The sequence below is a fragment of the Chiloscyllium plagiosum genome, chromosome 25 (genome assembly GCF_004010195.1).
Source record: "Chiloscyllium plagiosum isolate BGI_BamShark_2017 chromosome 25, ASM401019v2, whole genome shotgun sequence".
NCBI classification, from domain to species: domain Eukaryota; kingdom Metazoa; phylum Chordata; class Chondrichthyes; order Orectolobiformes; family Hemiscylliidae; genus Chiloscyllium; species Chiloscyllium plagiosum.
In genome coordinates this window covers 43,966,777-43,987,675 of record NC_057734.1, presented here as the reverse complement: position 1 = coordinate 43,987,675, position 20,899 = coordinate 43,966,777, and the positions used below count along the sequence as shown (strand labels likewise).

Below are 20,899 nucleotides of genomic sequence, written 5' to 3'. Positions count from 1 at the left end.
CGAAGGAATTGTGAGAATGGGATGGCGTTTTTACAGGGGGCAGGGTGGGAGGAGGTGTAGTCCAGGTAGCTGTGGGAGTCGGTGGGTTTGTAGTAGATGTCCGTGTTGATTCGGTCGCCTGAGATAGAAATAGAAAGGTCGAGGAAGGGGAGGGAGGAATCTGAGACTGTCCAGGTGAATTTGAGGTCGGGGTGGAAGGTGTTGGTGAAGTGGGATGAACTGTTCAACCTCCTCGTGGGAGCACGAGGCGGCGCCGATACAGTCATCGATGTAGCTTTTATCTTAGCCTGCTGGACAAACTTTCCTCATTCCTGAAGAAGGGCTTATGCCCGAAATGTCGATTCTCCTGTTCCCTGGATGCTGCCTGACCTGCTCTGCTTTTCCAGCAATACATTTTCAGCTTAAAATGTATTCTTTAACTTAAGATGAAACAGACCACAATAGAATCATCGAGATATGCAGCAAGGTAACAGGCCCTTTTGGTCCAACTCGTCCCTGCCAACCAGATATCCTAAATAAATCTAATTCCATTTTCCAGCATTTGGCCCATATATCTCTAAACCCTTCCTATTCATATACTGATCCAGATGCCTTTTAAATGTTGTAATTGTACCAGCCTCTATCACTTCCTTGCCAGCTCATTCCAGACACGCACTACCCTCTGCGTGAAAAAGTTGCGCCTTAGGTCCCTTTTAAATTTTTCTCCACTCACCTTAAACTTCTGCCATTTAGTTCTGGACTCCCCCCACCCCAGAGAAACGACCTTGTCTATTTGCCATACCCATGCCCCTCATGGTTTTATAAACCTCTACATTCTGAGAAGATAGGGTAATGAGGATAATAAACAGGTCCTCATTTTTCTCCCAATTCACCATTATGCATCCCTTTATCTGCCTAACTGCTATTCTCTCTCCATCTCCAACCACCATTTTCTCCCTCCCTCCTCCACTCCACCCCCCGAACTAGTTTTGAAGAAGGGTCACTAGACCTGAAAGGTTGACTCTGCTTTCTCTCCACAGCTGCCAGAGCTACTGAGTTTCTCCAGTAACTTCTGCTTTTCTTTGTAATAAAGAGATCTGCTTGGGGACAGGCCCGTCATCCAGTTGCCATGTGGGAAAATCTCAAACAAAAACCTGTTGAAATAAGTGACGGCTTCCAAAGCTTTACATAGTACCTCAAAGAAAATAGTCAGCAATCTTTTGAGACATAGGGACAGGCAAAGATACTGTATTTTTTGAAAAGCAAAGCAGCTACTGCTGTGGAAAAGCTGAAGTACTGTTTGCAATAACAACACTCACAAGCATCCTGCTAGGTTTGTTTTGTGTGTGAAAGAAAGGGTACAAAACAAATCAGACTGTCAGAGATTTAAGGAACGAGTTGCCAAGGTGGTTCTTGGTTTTGGGAAATCAGATCTGGAAGACTAGGGTTCAGTGGAATGATTTTTAAAGGACGCTGGAAATTAGCTTCGCTGAGTTGATTTGAACTTGGTTCTGTAATGCCTGTCAAAATTGTGGTGCAGAGCAAAAGGGTTGCTGACTTGAAAATCAGTTATATTACAAACTCTCCCACGTTTTACGCCTAGTGTCACATGATCTATATTACTGTCCCAATGCATACTCTAACTATATTCCCCCAAACTCATCATGGTTAACCCCACACCTCCCAGTTCAAAATCAATAACAGGGAACATTAATATTTCATCAGCACATAAGAAAATGTAATTGTTGCATTCTTCCCTCAAGTTAAGCAAATTAAGCAGCAGTCCTTCCCAACCTCGTTAAGAAATTATATCCTTTCAGATGATACATGTATGCATGATGTTACCTACTTTTCAGAAAGCAATTATGAAGTGGCTGCTCTTGAACATGATTATTACAGGCAGGATTTAAAGGCACACCTTTCCTGTCTATCACCACCAGTAACATTAAGCTGCAGCGAACTCATTTTGTTCACTGGAGTATCAAAGTTAAACTAAGTAACTTTATCAAGGAGGCATACTCGACCCAGGGCAGTAAGAATTTGCTTTAACCATGTGCTCATTCTGTTAATACTCTAACAGAGGAGTTAAAGGAGCATCAAAGAATTGAATATGGTGTTCAAATTAATGTTGAAAAATATAGGCAAAAGTGCTACTGGAGGATTTTTTGGCGGGGGGGGGAGAGAGAGAGTGCATTACAAAATAACACCTTCAAGTGAAAAAATGAGCCAGTGATTGGCTTATAATTACCTGTTGTTGTGGATATCTTGAAACAGGAGACTGCCACTGTTCAACTGTATCAATGATTACTCCATTCAAAGCATCAGCAGAGGGGGGTGGTGGCACTGGTGGGGCCACAGATACGTCCTGGCAAATATGGCTTCCTGTTGGATAGGAATATGGAGTCTCCTCCGGGATAAAAATGGGCCTTTTTGAAATATGCGAAGTTGTTGACTCTAGGTCAGCCAGCAAGGCATCTGGAAGAGAAAGGAGGGATAATAATTAAGCTAAAGATACGTTACTGGTAGAAAAACTGACAGTTTTTCATTGAGCACAAAAATTAACCTCACCGTCCTTCCTGCTCTCTGAAAGCACTCTCCATATGGTCCCATTCTCCAACTAATCTTCAAAAACATTTCTTATGAAGGAAACTAAGTAAATATTTCAAAAGATATTTTGCACTATTTCCACTAAGATTTGTTATAACGGTCTAACAACTTGCTGCAAGAAACCTCTCCCTCTTCTATCGACTTGGAAATAAAGTTGTTCCCAATATAATTTATTAAAACTCTTCAAATTTTAAATATGTTTATCATATTTACATATCAACATTGGAGGCAGTTCATAGAAGACTCAATAGATTAATTTCAGAGACAAAAGACTTCGCTTGTGAGGAGAAATTGAGTTGCTTAGACCTATACTTGCTACAGTTTAGAAGAATGAGAGATCTAATTGAGATATAAAAGATGCTAAAGGAGAATGACAAAGTAAAGGTAAAGCAGATGTTACCCCTAGTAAATCAATCTAGAATGAGAAGTGACAGTTTTAGGTTAAGGGGCGACAGATTTAAAACAGAGATGAGGAGGAATTACTTCTCTTAAAGGGTTAAGAATCTGTGGAATCCTTAGAGAGTGCAGTGAAACCTTGACGTTTCACCCTTGTGAAGAGCCCACTAAAGTCAAACCTGGAGCCTCAGAAACAGGGTTGAAGGATAGCGTTGGTGGGGATGACCTTCAGTGCGACAGTGTCGCCAATGTACACAGAGAGCCCAAAAAGGAGATTCCACATCCCCTCCTTTCCCATCATCAACTTGCGTGGCAAATAAATTGAAGGAGAGACACAATTTTTAATCAGCAGTAGGCTAAAGGTCATGGAAGTGGGTCAGCAATGTGGAATTGAGGCTGAGCTGACATCAGCCATGATCGTTTAAAAACAGAGTCGGCTCAAGGGCTGAATTGTCTACTCCTACTCCTAGTTCTTACGCTCTTATATTTCCTCAACCTTCATTTACAAATGGAAAGAACCACAGTTTTTCAATTCTCCTCTCTTAACTAAACATTTTCATTCCTGATTTTATTTTAGTGAACCGCACTGAACGCTCTTTATGGTCCTTTCAAAATTGCACAATACACTCTAACCTTCTGCTTTTGTCCTCCATCCCCTTATGAATAAACCTTAGGCTCCCTCTCCTGAGAGGAACACAAAGTTTACCTGTAAGGAGAGAAAAGAGCTGATGTTTCGAGTCTAACTGACCCTTTGTCAAAGCGGTCCAGCTTTGACAAAGGGTCAGTTAGACTCGAAACGTCAGCTCTTTTCTCTCCTTACAGATGCTGCCAGACCTGAGATTTTCCAGCATTTTCTCTTTTGGTTTCAGATTCCAGCATCCGCAGTAATTTGCTTTTTTTTTTACAAAAGTTTACTTGTAACTCGTTTCATTTCTAGCACAGAGACCTGAGATTTTCCAGCATTTTCTCTTTTGGTTTCAGATTCCAGCATCCGCAGTAATTTGCTTTTTTTTTTTACAAAAGTTTACTTGTAACTCGTTTCATTTCTAGCACAGACATCTGAAGAGAAATCCTGAGTGCACTACAGAAACTGTAAAATCCCAGTAGGTAAATCTATCCATAAGGTGCAGTAACACACCAATAAACACACTGTTAATATCACACTGCTCAGATATCTGAAATAATGCCAGCTGTTTAATTTCTTTTAGTTTTTACTGTTGTTTGTCAATGCACTAGCCAAGTGATTCTACTACTTAAGGAACACAGTGACAGTAGTTGGTAATTTAGCTCGAGTTATTCTGTCATTCAATAAGATCATTAATGACGTGTAACCTAACTCCATATTCTTATCTTTACCCATTTCCCTTGAGTAAGAAAGACCTATCAATCTAACAGCTAGCTTCCATATACAGGTGGGAGCTTTGAATTTCTGTGACCCTTTGTGTTAGAAATATTTCCCAGCTTCACTCCTGAACCTTAAAAACTTGAGTTCAATTCAAATCAGGGCAGCGCAGTGGCTCAGTGGTTCGCACTGGTGCCTCACAGCACCAGAGACCCGGGTTCAATTCTACCCTTGGGCAACTGTGTGTGGAATTTGCACATTCTCCGTGTCTGTGTGGGTTTCCTCCAGGGGTTGAGGTTTCTTCCCACAGCTCAAAGATGTGCAGGTTAGATGGATTTGCCATGGGAAATGCAGGGATCGGGTATAGTGGTGGGTCTGGATGGGATGCTCTTTGGAGAGTCTTAATGGGTTGAATGACTTGCTTCCTCACAGTATGAATTCTATCTGCAACTCATTCAATTTGTTTCTTATTTCTGCATTTGTACAAAGGACACATATTTGGATCCTATCCTTTCAGCTGTCCCTCAATATTACTGTATTGCTTGCTTATTTCAAAAGTTTATCTCGCTCAAATCAGTTCACTGTATTGCCCAAGCACAACTTCTGATGATTATTCTACTCTTCCTTTTCATTTGATTTTGAACAATTTCAAATCCTATCTTTTCCACTTCATCCCTCTGCTCAATTTACTAGCTGGAAGTCTTTCTAGCTGGTTTACCTTTTCTGTCAGGACCCTGATTGTAGCCTGGTTCAGATATAGCTCATATCAATGTTTAGTTCTTTCCAGAGATTATAATCCTTCACTGGTCTTATTCTTTGTTTTAGTTCTATTTCTCTGTACTCTCTGCAGATGACCTCTTTCCCTTTCCCCTTTTGGACAATCTCCTGTTCTAACGTGACATGGCTTGCTTTCTGGCTGCGGTTTCAACAATTGTTATGTTTGACCTCACAAGTAGAAAGCAGATTGCACATGCTAAACTAGTAATCATTGATACTGTTTATCGGAGTGATCAGACTCTGTTCCCCCTCCCTTACTCACAAAGGTGTCTTCAAGCTGCCGTTCAGCTCAATGATTCTGAGCAAAATTCAACAGAGACATACATTATAGACATGCTCACATTAGATAGTCTCCCTGTCTGCAAATTCCCCCATACTGGATCCAGTTACACAACTGCACTGCGATAACTTAGAACAAACAAAAGTAGATAAAATATAGGCAAAGTTTTTTTTCACACACCAAACTGCACAAAGCCCCAACAGAGACAAAATTTTAAATACTTACTGTCTCAAGCTTACACGTATGACAATGGGTACTGCAGACAACAAAGCAGCAGCTCTTCTTCCTCTAAACTGAATTCCTACTTGTATTTACATGTTCAACTTTTGCAGCCTTTTCTGGGATCACTGTGCACAGACCACTCAGTTGTTTCCATTATCTGCTGATGCATAATGACTCATTCGAGTATCGCTGCCAACTCAAATCATCTCAACATGTCTGGAAATTGCCCTGCAGCTGCCATGTGGATACATGCATACAAACTCTTGACACATTCCAAGAACACTCTTATGATCCCATCATTTTACTGCATCCAGATACCAAAATTATGAGTGAATAACAAGAGGTAGAAAAAGGAAGCAGGCAGAAGGAAGAAACTGACAAGGACAGGCAGCTCAAATAAGCCTACCTAACCAACTTTGAACAAAATATTATTTGCTGATTGCCTACGGTACTGATCAGTGATTCATCATTTCAACTGACGATTGACCTCCTGGGGTCTCCAACTATTTCTACATCACAATAACTTGCAGTTGCGCACACTGCCTTTGCTACATCCTCCATGAAGGATCAGCTACAAATCCCTCTCTAGGTAACCAACACTTCATATTTCCAATGCAACATGCTGTTTCATCACTGATGTCTTAATGCAAAAAGGAAAAAAAAATGCTGACTTCAACAATAGAGAATAGTCAACTTCAGAGTTTGCATTCACCCCAATGCACTAAAGACTACGTTGTTACAGGGATAAATACACAGGCTATACGTGTTACCTCACATACTACGTTAATTAGATATTATACACAGTGCACTAACATCTCACCGCTGTCAGCTTATGTTCAAAACCAGGGCTTCAGGATCTAACAACATAAGAACTAGGGGGAGGAGTAGGCAATTCAGCCCCTCTCCCATTTAGTATGCTCATGGTAGATCTCATCTCTGCTTAAACTTCACTTTCCTGCTTGCTCTCCATAACCCTTCAACCCATTACTAATTAGAAATCTGTCCACCTTCTCCTCAAATTTATTCAATGTCCAGCATCCACCATACTAGGTAGTAAATTCTACAGATTCACAACCCTTTGAAAGAAGTAATTTCTCCTCTTCTGTTTTAAACCTGCTACCCCTTGTGCTAAGAATTGGTCCATTCAGTCTAGATTGCCCCACAAAGAAACATCCTTTCTGTGTCAATCCCCTTTATACATACCACAATTACATCTCCTTTCATTCTTTTAAATTCCAAAGAGTATTGGCCTAAACTAGGCACTCACTCTTCATAAGACAATGTTATCTCTGGACTCAATCTAGCAAATCGCCTTTCATACAACCATATCCTTCCTCAAACAAGGGGACCAAATTGTAAGCAGTACTCCAGGTGTGATCTTGCTAATGCCTTGTCCAGTTGCAGAAGCATTTTCCTACTTTTATACATTTACACTCCTTTAGCAATAAATGCCAAAACATCAGTTGTCTTCTTTATTACCTGCTGTAAGTGCATACTAGTTTTCTGCAATTCATGCACAAGGACACCCAGATCCCTCTGCACCAAAGCACTCTGAAGTGTCCTTCCGTTTAGATGATAAGTCGCCCTTCTATTCTTTTAACCAAAATAAATAACCTCACACTTGTCAATGTTAAACTTCATCTGCCAATCTTTGGCACATTTGCCCAACCTATTAATATCAATTTGAAAATTTCTTATTTTTTCATTGCAACTTACACTCCCACTTATTTTAATGTCATCTCAAATTGACAGAGTACATTCTATCCAAGCATCCAAATCATTAACATGGGTTGTAAATAGCCCAAGGTCCGAACCCTACGGCATCCTTCTACTTACAGCTTACCTATCAGAAAGCAAGCCATTTATCCCTACTGTTTGCTTTCTGTTGGTTAGCCAATCCCCTATCCAAGCTAATAAATTACTCCTAACTCCATGTGATCTTACCTTATGTATTAACCTTTTGTATGGTATCTTCCCAATGATCTTTTGGAAATCCAGATATGCTACATCTACAGGATCCCCATTATCCACATTGCTCATTACATCAACATTGCCTTTGGGTATTATTTCTGTACAATTACATTATTTGAAGTACATGGAATTGCAGATATAATAGGGAACTTCATAAGTTTTCTAAATTCATTCAATCAAGGCGGCAGAGGAGTTCCATGAGCAGAAAACTCTTGGTATTCTCAGTCAGTAAATTTTCTTGCATAATTCAGTTGAAACATTTTTTTTCTCTGCAAGTTGCTGAAATAAGAGTTGACAACACTGAAGCCGGTGTAGCACAACCGCAACCTTAGTAACTAATAGTACTACCAACAAATTTCTTGAGCCAATGAGAATTAAGAATGTAGAAATAAGCAGGAGTGAGGTGGCGAGTGAACTAAAGGCAGAGGATACAATATCAAATCAGATACGAATAGAAAAATAAAGCTGAAGAAAGAAAAATTGGATAGAGAGAAGAGAGAAACAGCATGGTATAAATAACACGTTTATATTTAAAATTTTAAACGTTTAAATCTTTGCCATGCCCACTGAAAGTATGTCATGTTCATAGCTTTTAAAATATGAATGGTACTCAGTGCGGAATCTTCCTTTTACAAATTGAGAATGACAACTACAAATGTTGCTAAGGATCATCGGAATTAGTCTGTGGGTTCACAACTGTCACACTATCTCAAAAGGATAAAATAACAATCTAGACTAGGAAGTGTGACTACCAATCTCCTGAGGTCTAAAAGATATTTCCTGACTTGAATGGGTCACTAAGTCCACGACTGTCATTGCCCTCCAGGGGAATGCCTCCACACAATGAACCGGCTTGTGACTATTAAACTTAAGAACAACATATTTGAAAAAGGGAACTGTGAGAAACACATAAGACATCAGTGTTGACCCCCCTTATCAAAGTTGTCTTCAGTAAGACAGTATGGTAGCTGAAAGGGGCACCAATGCTAATGCCTTAAGAACCAAATCTTAAGGTCTCCAAGCCTGTTCCTTTTGAATTCATTACATCAAACCTACTTCCTGGTGACAAGTTTAAAGTTGCTAACTTGGAGGGCTCTTGGCATAGAACACTTCTCTCGGAGCCAGGAGCCCAGGCAAGTCCCACGAGATCTGGGGGTGTGTAATAATATCTTGTAACAGCTTGATTAAGAAATATCTATAAGTGGCTAACTTTAAGACCTGCAGAAAGTCCATCTCTGAGAAATTCTTGTAACAACTCCAACAAAAAGTTTGATTACAAAACATTACACTTCAAGACTGAACCCACCTCCTCATTAGACGTGCAGAATATGCTTTCCAAACTAAGCCATTGGCCTGCACAGTGGCTCAGTGGTTAGCACTGCTGCCTTACAGCGCCAGGAACTCAGGTTCGATTTCAACCTTGGGTGACTGTCTGTGTGGACTTTGCACATTCTCCCAGTGTCTGCGTGGTTTTCCTCCGGGTGCTCCAGTTTCCTCCCACAACCGAAAGATGTGCAGGTTAGGTGAATTAGCCATGCTAAATTGCCCGCAGTGTTTAGAGATGTGTAGGTTAAGTGTACTAGTCAGGAGTAAATGTAGAGTAATAGGGTAGGGGAATGGGTCTGGGTGAGTTACTCTTCGGAGAGTCAGTGTGGACTTGTTGGGCCACTTGGCCTGTTCCCACACTATACGGATTCTATGATTCCATGATTTAAACAAAATAATAGTGCAGTTTTGCAAGTTAGAAACTATTTTCGTTAACTGCACTTTCCTCGAGAGTGTATGCGATTGGCAAGTAAGCAGCATAATGTTAGATACTCGGGATGAACACTTAATTAAACAATCCTCTTCATTTATACTCATAAAAGGTTTTGCTACTGATACGCAAAGTATCAACACACACACAGGTTAAGCACAAACCTCTTCTCAAGAGGATACCGATCCTGGAGACCAGAGAAGGGAACAGGGCTTCATAGAGTCATAGAGATATACAGCACAGATATAGACTCTTCAGTCCAACTTGCCCATGCCAACCAGATATCCTAACCTAACCTAGTCCCATTTGTCAGCACTTAGCCCATATCCCTCTAAACCCTTCCTATTCATATACCCATCCAAATGCCTTTCAAATGTTGTAATTGTATTAGCCTCCACCACTTCCACTGGCAGCTCATTCCATACACGCACCACTCTGTGAAAAAGTTGCCCCTTAGCTCCCTTTTAAATTTTTCCCCTCTCGCCCTAAACCTATGTCCTCTAGTTGTGGACTCCGCCAACTCAGGGAAAAAAACTGTGTCTATTTATCCTATCCATGCCCCTCATGATTTTATAAACCTCTAAGGTTACCCCTCAGTCTCCGCCACTCCAGGGAAAATGGTCCTAGCCTATTCAAACTCTCTCTATAACTCAAATTCTCCAACCCTGGCAACACCCTTGTAAATCTTTTCTGAACCCTTTCACGTTTCACAACATCCTTCCGTTAGGAGGGAGAACAGAACTGCACATGATATTCCAAAAGTGGCATAACCAATGTCCTGTACAGCATTACCCCCCATCTCCTATATTCAATGTTCTGACCATTAAGGAAAGCATACCAAACTCCTTCACTATCCTATCTACCTACAACTGCACTTTCAAAAAAAGTATGAACCTGCACTCCAAGGTCTCTTTGTTCAGCAACACTCTAGGACCTTACCATTAAGGTGCATATGTCCTTCTCCGATTTGCCTTTCCAAAATGTAGCACCTCACATTTATTGAAACTAACTCAGTCTGCCACTCCTTGGCCCACCTGATTCCATCGTACTCTGAAGTAACCTTCTTCGCTATCCACATGCCTTCAACCTTGGTGTTGGCTGCAAATTTACTAACTATACCTTCTATGTTCACATCCAAATCATTTAGATAAGTGATGAAAAGCAGTGGATCTAGCATTGATCCCAGCGGCACATCACTGGTCACAGGCCTCCAGTCAGAAAGGCAACCCTCCACCACCACCCTCTGTCTTCTACCTCTGAGCCAGTTCTGTATCCAAACGGCTAATGCTCCCTACATTCCATGAGATTTAACCTTGTTAACCAGTCTACCACGAAGAACCTTGTTGAAAGCCTTACTGAAGTCCATATAGATCACTGCTTTGCCTTGTCCATGCTTTGCCCCATCAATCCTCTTCTTTACTTTTTCAAAAAGCTCAATCAAATTTTTGAGACATGATTTCTCATGCACAAAGTCATATTGGCTATCCCTAATCAGTCCTTCACTTTCCAAATACATGTAAATCTTGTCCCTCAGGATTCCCTCCAACAACTTGCCCACCGATGTTATGCTCACCGGTCTACAGTTCCCTGGCATTTCCTTACCACTTTTCTCAAATAGTGGCACCACGTTAGCCAACCTCCAGTCTTCTGGCATTTCACCTGTGACTATCAAAAATACAAGTATCTCAGGAAGGGGCTCAGTAATCATTTTCCTAGCTTCTCAGAGTTTTAGGGTACACATGATCAGGTCCTGGGGATTTATCCACCTTTATTCATTTTAAGACATCTAGCACCTCCTCCTCTGTAATATGGACATTTTTCAAGATGTCAAAAAGTGTAGTGCTAGAAAAGCACAGCCAGTCAGGCAGCATACGAGGAGCAGGAGAGTCGACATTTCGAGCCTGAGCTCTTCATCAGGAATGGCTCGAAATGTTGACTCTCCTGCTCCTCGGATGCTGCCTGACCAGCTGTGCTTTTCCAGCACCACTCTTTGACTCTGATCTCCAGCATCAGCAGTCCTCAAGTTTTCCTAATTGATTATTTTTCATGTCACCATCTAGTTCCCCACATGCTATATCTTCAATGTCCTCCTTCACAGTAAACACTGATGCAAAATGCTCAGTTAGTATCTCTCCCATCTCCTGCGGTTCCACACATAGACGGCCTTGCTGATCTTTGTGGGGCCCTATTCTCTCCCTAGTTAACCTTTTGTCCTCATCATATTTATAGAATCCCTTTGGATTCTCCTTATCCCTATTTGCCAAAGTTACATCATGTCCCCTTTTTCCGCTCCTGATTTCCCTCTTAAGTATACTCCTATTGTCGTTATATTCTTCCAAGGATTCACTCGATCTCTGCTGTCTACTTGCCTTGTGCTTTCTTCTTTTTCTTAACCAAAACCTTAATTTCTCTAGTCATCTAGCATTCCCTACACCTACCAGCCTTGCCTTTCACCCTAAAAGGAATATACCAACGTTTCGTCCCCTGTCTAGGTGACATCCTCAGTGCTTGGGAGCCACCTGTGAAGCACTTCTGTGGTGTTTCCTCTGGCATTTATAGTGGCCTGTCCCTGCCTCTTCCGGTTGTCAGTTTCAGCTGTCCGCTGTAGTGGCCGGTATATTGGGTCCAGGTCTATGTGTTTGTTGATGGAGTTTGTGGATGAAAGCCAAGCTTCTAGGAATTCCCTGGCTGTTCTTTGTTTCGCTTGCCCTATAATGGTAGTGTTGTCCCAGTCAAATTCATGTTGCTTGTCGTCTGCGTGTGTGGCTACTAGGGATAGCTGGTCGTGTCGTTTCGTGGCTAGTTGATGTTTGTGGATGCGGATTGTTAGCTGTCTTCCTGTTTGTCCTATATAGTGTTTTGTGCAGTCTTTGCATGGGATTTTGTACACTACGTTAGTTTTGCTCATGCTGGGTATCGGGTCCTTCGTTTTGGTGAGTTGTTGTCTGAGAGTGGCTTTGACTGGGACATGAATTTGACTGGGACAACACTACCATTATAGGGCAAGCGTATAATGAGGTATAATTAGGTTGTATGAGGTCCTTACCAATGTCAATTTTGTGTACAGGTATCAAAATTGGGGACATAGCCAAAGAGAATACAAAACTGAGGAATCAAGGGCATTTTATGATGAAATCCTTCCAATAACATTTGTACCCTGGAACATTTAGCTATCAGTTCTAGCCATGCGCTGAGTTCATCTGCCATCGCTGTTCAGCCTCTTGCACTGAAATAAATGCAGTTCAATTTATGAGTCCTACCTCTTTCTCTGCTTTGTTCCTGCCTGCCCTGACTGTTTTACTTGCGCCTTTTCCCAACTGTACCAGTCTCAGATTGATCTCTTTCGTCACTATTTCCCTGGGTCCCCCCAACCCCTACTAATTTAAATCCTCCCGAGCAGCTCTAGCAAATCTCCCTGCCAGTATATTAGTCCAATTCAGGTGCAATCTGCCTTCTTATAGAGGTCACTTCTACTCCAGAAGAGATTCCAATGATCCAAAAATGTGAACCCTTCACCCTGCAGTAGTTCTTTCTCACCAATCCATAACATCTCCAACAAAAATTTAGTCCCAGATGGGATGAGACTCAATATTTTTAATAGCTCACAATCAATTATCATGACATTAATTACTGTAGTCCAAATTTCTGTCATGAACTTAATGGACAACTAAACCTGCCAATCCACAAATTTAATGAAACTTGTAGAGGCCGATAGCAAGATGTGCTTGCAGAAGGCTTTTGGCAAAGTAGCAGAGAATGTCTAGAAATTTGAGATGATTCACAATTTGTGAGATATCTATTCCTTGCCACAACTTACCTTAATAAGTGTTTCATTCACATGCTGATTTTTGTTCAAACAATTTCAGCTGCTTGTCAAGCTCTGGCGTGATCAGTAAATGCTTCAATGTTTAACAGCTGCAGAATCTTAGAACTCATACAGCAGATGAACTACTAGGAGCTATAGAAAATTTCATACCAACTGTAAGTTTGAACCAAGACTGTAACCGGGTCTGCAGCCAAGTCATCCTGGTGGAACCCAAAGTGAGCACTGGTGAGCAAATTATTGCTTCATAGCACGAACAGCAACTTCTATCATTACATTGCTGATGACGGAATGTAGTAATTTACTGGATTGAATTATTCTTAGTTTAGAACACAGTTTGAAGCTGTGCAAATGCAGTTTTTTTTTAAATTTTCTCAAGAGTCTGACTTGTATCTGGGATCAATCAGATGGACTGCAACAGTCCTTGCTGGTCCTGTGCATTTCTATTAATTTCTAACCATCAATCTGTGGAAAAAGCAATTACAATTACTGAAGGTTAAAAACTCCATAATATTGAAGTTCAACTGTCCAAGAGGATGCCTTTCTCTTTGCTATGAATAAATTTACAAGGCAGCACTTGGATAGATGATGGCCTAGTGGCATTATTGCTGGACCCTAATCCAGAGACCCAGGTAACTTTCTGGGAATGCAGGTTCAAATCCTGTCACAGCAGATGGTGGAATTTGAATTCAATAAAAAGTCTGAATTTAAGTGTCTATTGATGACCATGAATCCATTGTCGATTGTTAGGAAAGACTCATCTAGTTCACTAATATCCTTTGATGAAAGGAAACTGCCAGCCCTACCTGGTCTGGCCTACATGTGACTACTGACCCACAACAAAATTGTTGACTCTTGGTCGCCCTCTGGCAATTAGGGATGGCCAATAAATGCTGATGTAGCCAGTGATGCCCGCACCCCATGAATGAATGCATTTTTTAAAAAAACTGTAGCTTTAGGATTGCTGTCGATAGCAAAATGCCGTATTCGCATTAATACAATTTGATTTGATTCCTTCAAGAGTTAAAATTTCTCCCAATTATCACTAAAACTGCCTGGTATTGTATTCTAATTTAAGCTGAGTTTATTTGACGTGAAAAGAGTTACAAAATCACTTGAAACATGTTCTTGCAATATCCTTTTTTTGTCAAAAGCCAAGTTTCCAGTTTGTAAAATGCCATTTTAACAGCTCTCTTATCATAAGTAGAAGATTGCGGTTTCTAACCACTGCAAAGCACATAAACTGAGCTGACATTGTGATGAAGTGAAGGGAAATGAGATACTAAACTGAGATTGCACCCATCTATACTAATGGTTCAAGCAAACACCAAAGATCTAATTATATTACTTGAAGACATCCAAATATTTGTTGTGTTCAACACTCTTCCCTCAACCAATTCAGATCATGCCGTGTGTGTGTGAAGTAGCTGCTTCATGTATTTCTTGCATCAGAGGCGCAGTGAAATAGTCCAGCCTGTGCAGATTTATGACTGCTCTTTAGCAATATCCTGGGAGCACAATTCCAAATAGGTTGGAGGTGTTTTTTCACATTATAATATCATAAATAATTTTCAGCAAAAGTACAGCAAACCAGAGTACAGAATTTGTTCCTTTAAGTAACAACTGGAATCAAATTAAATATTAATAGTTAAAGACTTTCAGTGCAATTCGTTGTAAACAAATCTATCAATTTATTTTGAGCACTTTCTCCTTCTACATCTACAATTAACAACTGCGCTCTAGCATAGCTGTAAAACAAATTTGCTTTTCTTATTAAATTTTGTTATTAGGTTGTATGAGGTCCTTACCAATGTCAATTTTGTGTACAGGTATCAAAATTGGGGACATAGCCAAAGAGAATACAAAACTGAGGAATCAAGGGCATTTTATGATGAAATCTAGCAAGACTACACAAAAAACAAGCGAAAGAATGATTTGTAGAGACTAAATAGAGTGAAAGAAATTCTGTTGGTTGAGTTGACATAGTGCTTCTGATAAATTTGGGTGAGTAGAGCAATATAGGTCTTTGCTCATTTTCAGCTTTACAAATCCAAGGTGACCTTGAATTCTGACAATATAACTACTATTTTTAAACAAATTTAAAATAACTTGTGTTAGTTTAATTTGGAGTCATGTAAACTGATGTCCATGAATCAACCACCCCCCACCACACATACAAAAAGTTTACACCATTAAATCCGGCTCAGTCTACCAGAACTGTAGTCCAAGTTTATTTTAGTTGTGGAACTCAATCAGAGAGACAAACAGCTAGATTTAGTGATGCAAATTCCAGAAGTTGTTGATAGATACCTTCATCCAAGATTCTGAACTAAAACAGACTCATCTCAAATACTACTTGAATTTCAGAATCGTTTCCAACCATCTCAAAATAGGACAAATTGTATTTAGGCTTACCAATAGGCAATGCACAATCATGTGTCACCTTACAATAATCTATATTACACAGCAGTTTCCTTTCCAGACTATATCTATTAATTTGTCCAGATATTTCTTGTTATTAATCTCCTTTATATTATATTAAATAACTTTTAGTTATTAGATTTTAATTACAACTAGTATTATGCTCTTCTATGTTAATAGGCAATATGGTGAGAAATCTCTAATCAACTGCTGGAAAAGTTAGTCATTTCGCTCTCTATCTTCCAACATCACAGATGACATTTATTTTCTGTTCTGTCAAGCCAATGCTAATGAGTTAATTGACCTTTCATTGCAAGAATATTTAATATCTCCAAAACTTGAAATATGAAACTTTTCAAATGTGAGACTTATCCACTAACCAGTATAGTCCACTCATTGACAAATCCTGCCAACATTTAGTCATGTTTTTGAGCAAAGACATATATTTTAACATTGTTTGCTGGACTTTAGTGTGTGAAAATTGACAACCATATTTTGCTACAATACAACAATAATTAAAACACTTCAAAACAGGTTCAGTTAGCTCAGTTAGGGTGAGATGGACAGCAGGTTTGCAATGCAGAGTAATGCCAGCAGCATGGGTTCACTTCCGACACTAGCTAAGGTTACCATGAAGTGACTCTCCTTCTCAAGCTCTCCCCTTGGCTGAGAAGTGGTGATTCTCAGGTTAAACTACCACCAGTCATCTCTTGAATGAGACAGTATGGTGTGGGTGTGGTGTGGTGATACTTTGGCAACTTTATCTTATTTTAAAACACTTCAGAAGTATTTGCTTGGTTTATATTGCTTTAGGATTTCCCAAGGTCATGCAAGACATTTTATAATTGTGAGTTCCTTAATTCCCAATTGCCTCAAAGAAATTGCAACAGGTCCATGAGGTTTGACCCATTTGTAAAAGTCAGGCTTACTCATCACTTGAGAAGAATTCTGAGATGGAGAGCGATCTAAATCCTTTTGTGCATGAATCACGAGGGTTTAGTATGCGGATATGGCAAGTAATTACAAAAGTTTATAGAATGCTATTTCTCATGAGTAGAAATGAATAAAAAAGTAGGACGGTTATGCTTTGCTTATACACGGCCATGGTGAGACAATACCTGGAATATTCTGCACAGTATTGGTAAACTTATTTAAGGAGGATATAAATGCGTTGGAGGCAGTTCAGAGAATACAAGACTAATACCAGGAATGAGTGGGTTGTCTAATGAGGAAATCTTGGACAGGCTAAGGTTGAATCTGTCACAGCTCAGAAGAGTAAGAACAGACTTATAGAGTCAGAGTCATAGAGACGAACAGTATGGAAATAGACCCTTCGGTCCAACCCATCCATGCCGTGCAGATATCCCAACCAAATCTAGTCCTATCTGCCAGCACCCAGCCCATATCCCTCCAAACCCCTCCTATTCATTTACCCATCCAAATGCCTCTTAAATGTTGCAATTGTACCAGCCTCAAGGTCTTCACACGGTAGATGCAGAAAGGATGTTTCCTCTTATGAGAGAATTCAATACTAAGGGTCACTGTTTAAACTTCAGGGGTTGCCCATTTAAAACAGACGAGGAAAAGTTTTTTTTTCCTCTCAGCGTCATGAGTCTTTGGAAAACTCTTCCTGAAGACTTAGCAACAGAAAAGTCCATGAATATTTTTTAAGGCAGAATTCAACATGGTATCTACTTATTGTGAGCATGTTCTCCTTCTACATCTACTATTGACTATTGCACTTTACACATATTTGTAAAGCGCATTTGTTGTTTCTTTTTTATGTAATGCTATCTTTAGGTTGTGTATAGTTGTTGTCTTCCTGGCCATGATTCTGACTCAGATTGACAGCTGTACAGTAAAAGGAACTGAAGTCTCAGTCCCTCTCCATTGGATTTGAAAATTTATCTTCTGGTCACTTTGTATCATCAAGATGGGGTGAAAGATTATTGGGAAAGGCAGAAATGTGGGTTTGTGGTTACAATCATGGCTAACCTGTTACTAGAGTCCAAGCACAGGGTATTTGCCATAAGCAAGTGTCATGACTGAATTTCCTCACAGCGGAGTGCGAGGTATTCCAGATTTCTAAGAAAAACAGAGGCATAACATGCAAGATATGAATTTAAATGGGTGGAGGAATAAAGAAAAACACTTCACAAAAAGTATCAACACAGGTTATAGGGCCATTAAAAAACAAAGCAGAAAGTTATTTTGAGATATATGGAACTGAAAATGAGAAGTTATGTTCAATCTGTATTAAACTTTCTTAGACTGCACTGTGAAGTACAGTGTGCAGTTTTCATTATATTATGAAAAGAATATTGAAGGACTGAAAGCGATTCAAAGTAGATTCACAAGGGTGACACAGAAAATGAGGCTAATCGTACCAAAGAATAAAGGTATTTAAAATTATGATAGGTTTGGAGCAATTAGATAAAAGAAAATGATTGCCCTTGTGGCACAAGACAAACCAGTTACTAATGTAAAATAATCCCAAAGGTATAAAGTACAGAAGTGAAAAGCAATGTCTTCACTCAGGAGTTCTCAGAGTGGGGAGCTTGCTACTGCAGGGAATGTCTCCTGATGAAGGGCTTATGCTCAAAACATCAATTCTCCTGCTGCTTGGATGCTGCCTGACCTGCTGTGCTTTTCCAGCAGCACAATCTTGACTGCAGGGAATGGTAAATAGTATAAATTCAGAGGAAGCTGGATAAACAGGAGATAGAAAGGAACAGTGTTCTGTTTGTAGTTACATGATGAAAGATGGCGTATGAGGCTCAGATGGAACATATGTGCTCTCATGGACTGCTAACACTATTTATGATATGGAGGTGCCGGTGTTGGACTGGGGAGGACAAAATTAAAAATCACAAAACCAGGTTATGGCCCAACAGGTTTATTTGGAAGTATAAACTTTTGGAGTGCTGCTCCTTCATCAGGTACCTGATGAAAGAGCAGCACTCTGAAAGCTTATACTTCCAAATAAACCTGTTGGACTATAACCTGGTGTTGTGTGATTTTTAACACTATTTATGGCAGAAGTTCTTCTTAGTGTTACTGTTAAACTGTGAGATGCGTGATCTATATATATATATTTTTTTAAAGAACTTAGATTTTGAACTAGTGGCATGTGGGTTTCGGTCTGTGTGTGAGGTGGCTTAATGATAAACTTGAGTCGTCCCTGGAGTGATAATGGGAATTTGTTTCCATTGGGAGCATTTTTTTTTAAGTGAACAGAGTAAATATTGAGAACCATTTGCCTGCTTTATATTTAGAAGTATCAGTGTTTGATTTGGGAAAAATCTATAACTTGGAAAGTTTCCTTCTTCAGCATGCAGAGGATTTGGCAGGAGTTAGATGCATAAAACACAGATTCTCCTGAAAAGCAGATGGCTTAGAATCATTAAATAGGTTACTACAGTATAAGGATCTTAGTTTCAAACTTCCAGACCAGAGTATTTGGTTATAATGAAGGGGTTACTCAAATTTGAGTAAGTACAAACTCAGTTTGGGACTAATCAAGGAAGAGGCTACCAAACTTTCAAGTGTGGAAATTAGAAAAAAAAGTCAAGTTATAAATGTAATAGACAATGGGTCAACCTGTAGCATGCGGACCGTGGCAGTTCAAGAAGTCAGCTTACCGCCATCTTCTCAAGCCTCTGTGGGCAGGGAATAAATGCTAACTGGCTAGTGATGCCCATGTCCCACGAATTAATAAAGTAAGCAAATATAAAGTGATAGTGTTGGTATAGGTAGGATTATACTTTTACAGTGTTTTGAAATCTTTCAAATTGTGTTATATGTAAACTCCATGGTTTATTCTATATTTTGTTATGTGTAATACATTTACGTTTTATAGTTGGACCTGCATTGTGTGCTTATATTTCAGTGAAAGATTATCTCATTAAATTAAGAATACAAAATATGATCTACCAAACCATATTTCAGTCTTGGATTTGACTTAGTCAGTAATAACACAACTGGGATTATAAGAACCATTTCCAGCTTTGGTCTTAACCTGCTCCAGACAGCTTGCAATCTGGAATGTATGATGCACCATGGCAACAAGGCAGATTCAGTTGTGCTGACTATACGGTTAAAGCATTACAGGTAGATTAATGTGGTACAGAACATGCCTCAGTTTTGTCTGAAACATCCTGAAATTAAGTTAATGCACAAGAGGGTTGCATGGAACATGGACTTAGTACATATTTAAGTATTCCCTTTTGAATTTAGGAACTGTATCGCTGCTCATAAAAGGCATCAACAGAAAATAATGATCTTTATGTGTCAATATAGTAGTGAAATGAGGAAAAAAACTTGTATTACACTCAAATGTAAATGAACACAAAAAGAAGAGAAACAAACAAAATACCTGGTTTGCAAACAAAAGCTATTAGAAATCTCAAACATGTTCAATCCTAAAGCTATGGAATGAACTGAGAATCAAGTTGGAGATGGATTTGCGTAGGATAAGAGCATTAAGGAATATAAAAAGATAGTTGAATGGATTCAAGGTATAAGATCAGTCAGTATTTAACTGAATAGTGCAACGTAGTTGAATGGCCAATGTCACATGCCTAACACTTTTGCCTAACACTCCTCAGCTTCAAACTCCATATATTCTCTACAACAAAGCCTGTCTGTATCTACCTTGGTTAACATCATCCAACAAGATCTTGCCTCAGGCTTGGCCTAATAAGTGAAGGAAATTTGTCCCACACAAATGTAAGACAATAACCATCTCAACTAGAGAGAATCTAATCATCTCTCTTTGCCATTCAATGCCATTAACATCACTGATTTCTCCACCCCCCCCATTAACATTCTGGGATAACCCATGACCAGAAATGTAATTAAACAAGCTTTTGGCTACAAGACCAGGTGAGAAACTTTGAATTCTCCGCTACATTGACGACTGCATTGGTGCCACCTCGTGCACCCATGAGGAGGTTGAGCAGTTCATCAACTTCACCAACACATTCCACCCTGACCTTAAATTTACATGGACCATCTCTGACACCTTCCTCCCCTTCCTGGACCTCTCCACCTCCATTAATGACGACCAACTTGACACTGACTTTATTTTTTTTTTTTACAAACCCAACGACCCCTACAGCTACCTGGATGACACCTCTTCCCACCCTACCTCCTGCAAAATGCCATCCCGTATTCCCAATTCCTCCGCCACTGTCGTATCTGCTCCCAGGAGGACCAGTTCCACCACAGAACACACCAGATGGCCTCCTTCTTTAGAGATCACAATTTCCCTTGCCCTCCAACGCATCTCGTCCACATCCCGCACCTCCGCCCTCAAACCCCACC

At 39.9% G+C, this 20,899-nt stretch overlaps 1 protein-coding gene across 12 annotated transcripts in view; it reads right to left on the bottom strand.

Moving 5' to 3' along the window:
* LOC122562805 (paxillin-like) overlaps positions 1-20,899 on the bottom strand; it is a 93,208-nt gene that overhangs the window by 41,630 nt on the left and 30,679 nt on the right. For all 12 annotated transcript variants that reach the window (XM_043716038.1, XM_043716034.1, XM_043716036.1 and 9 more), the window contains exon 2: positions 2,228-2,454. In XM_043716038.1, the coding sequence (XP_043571973.1) occupies positions 2,228-2,454 (227 nt within the window). The remainder of the gene's footprint in view (positions 1-2,227; positions 2,455-20,899) is intronic.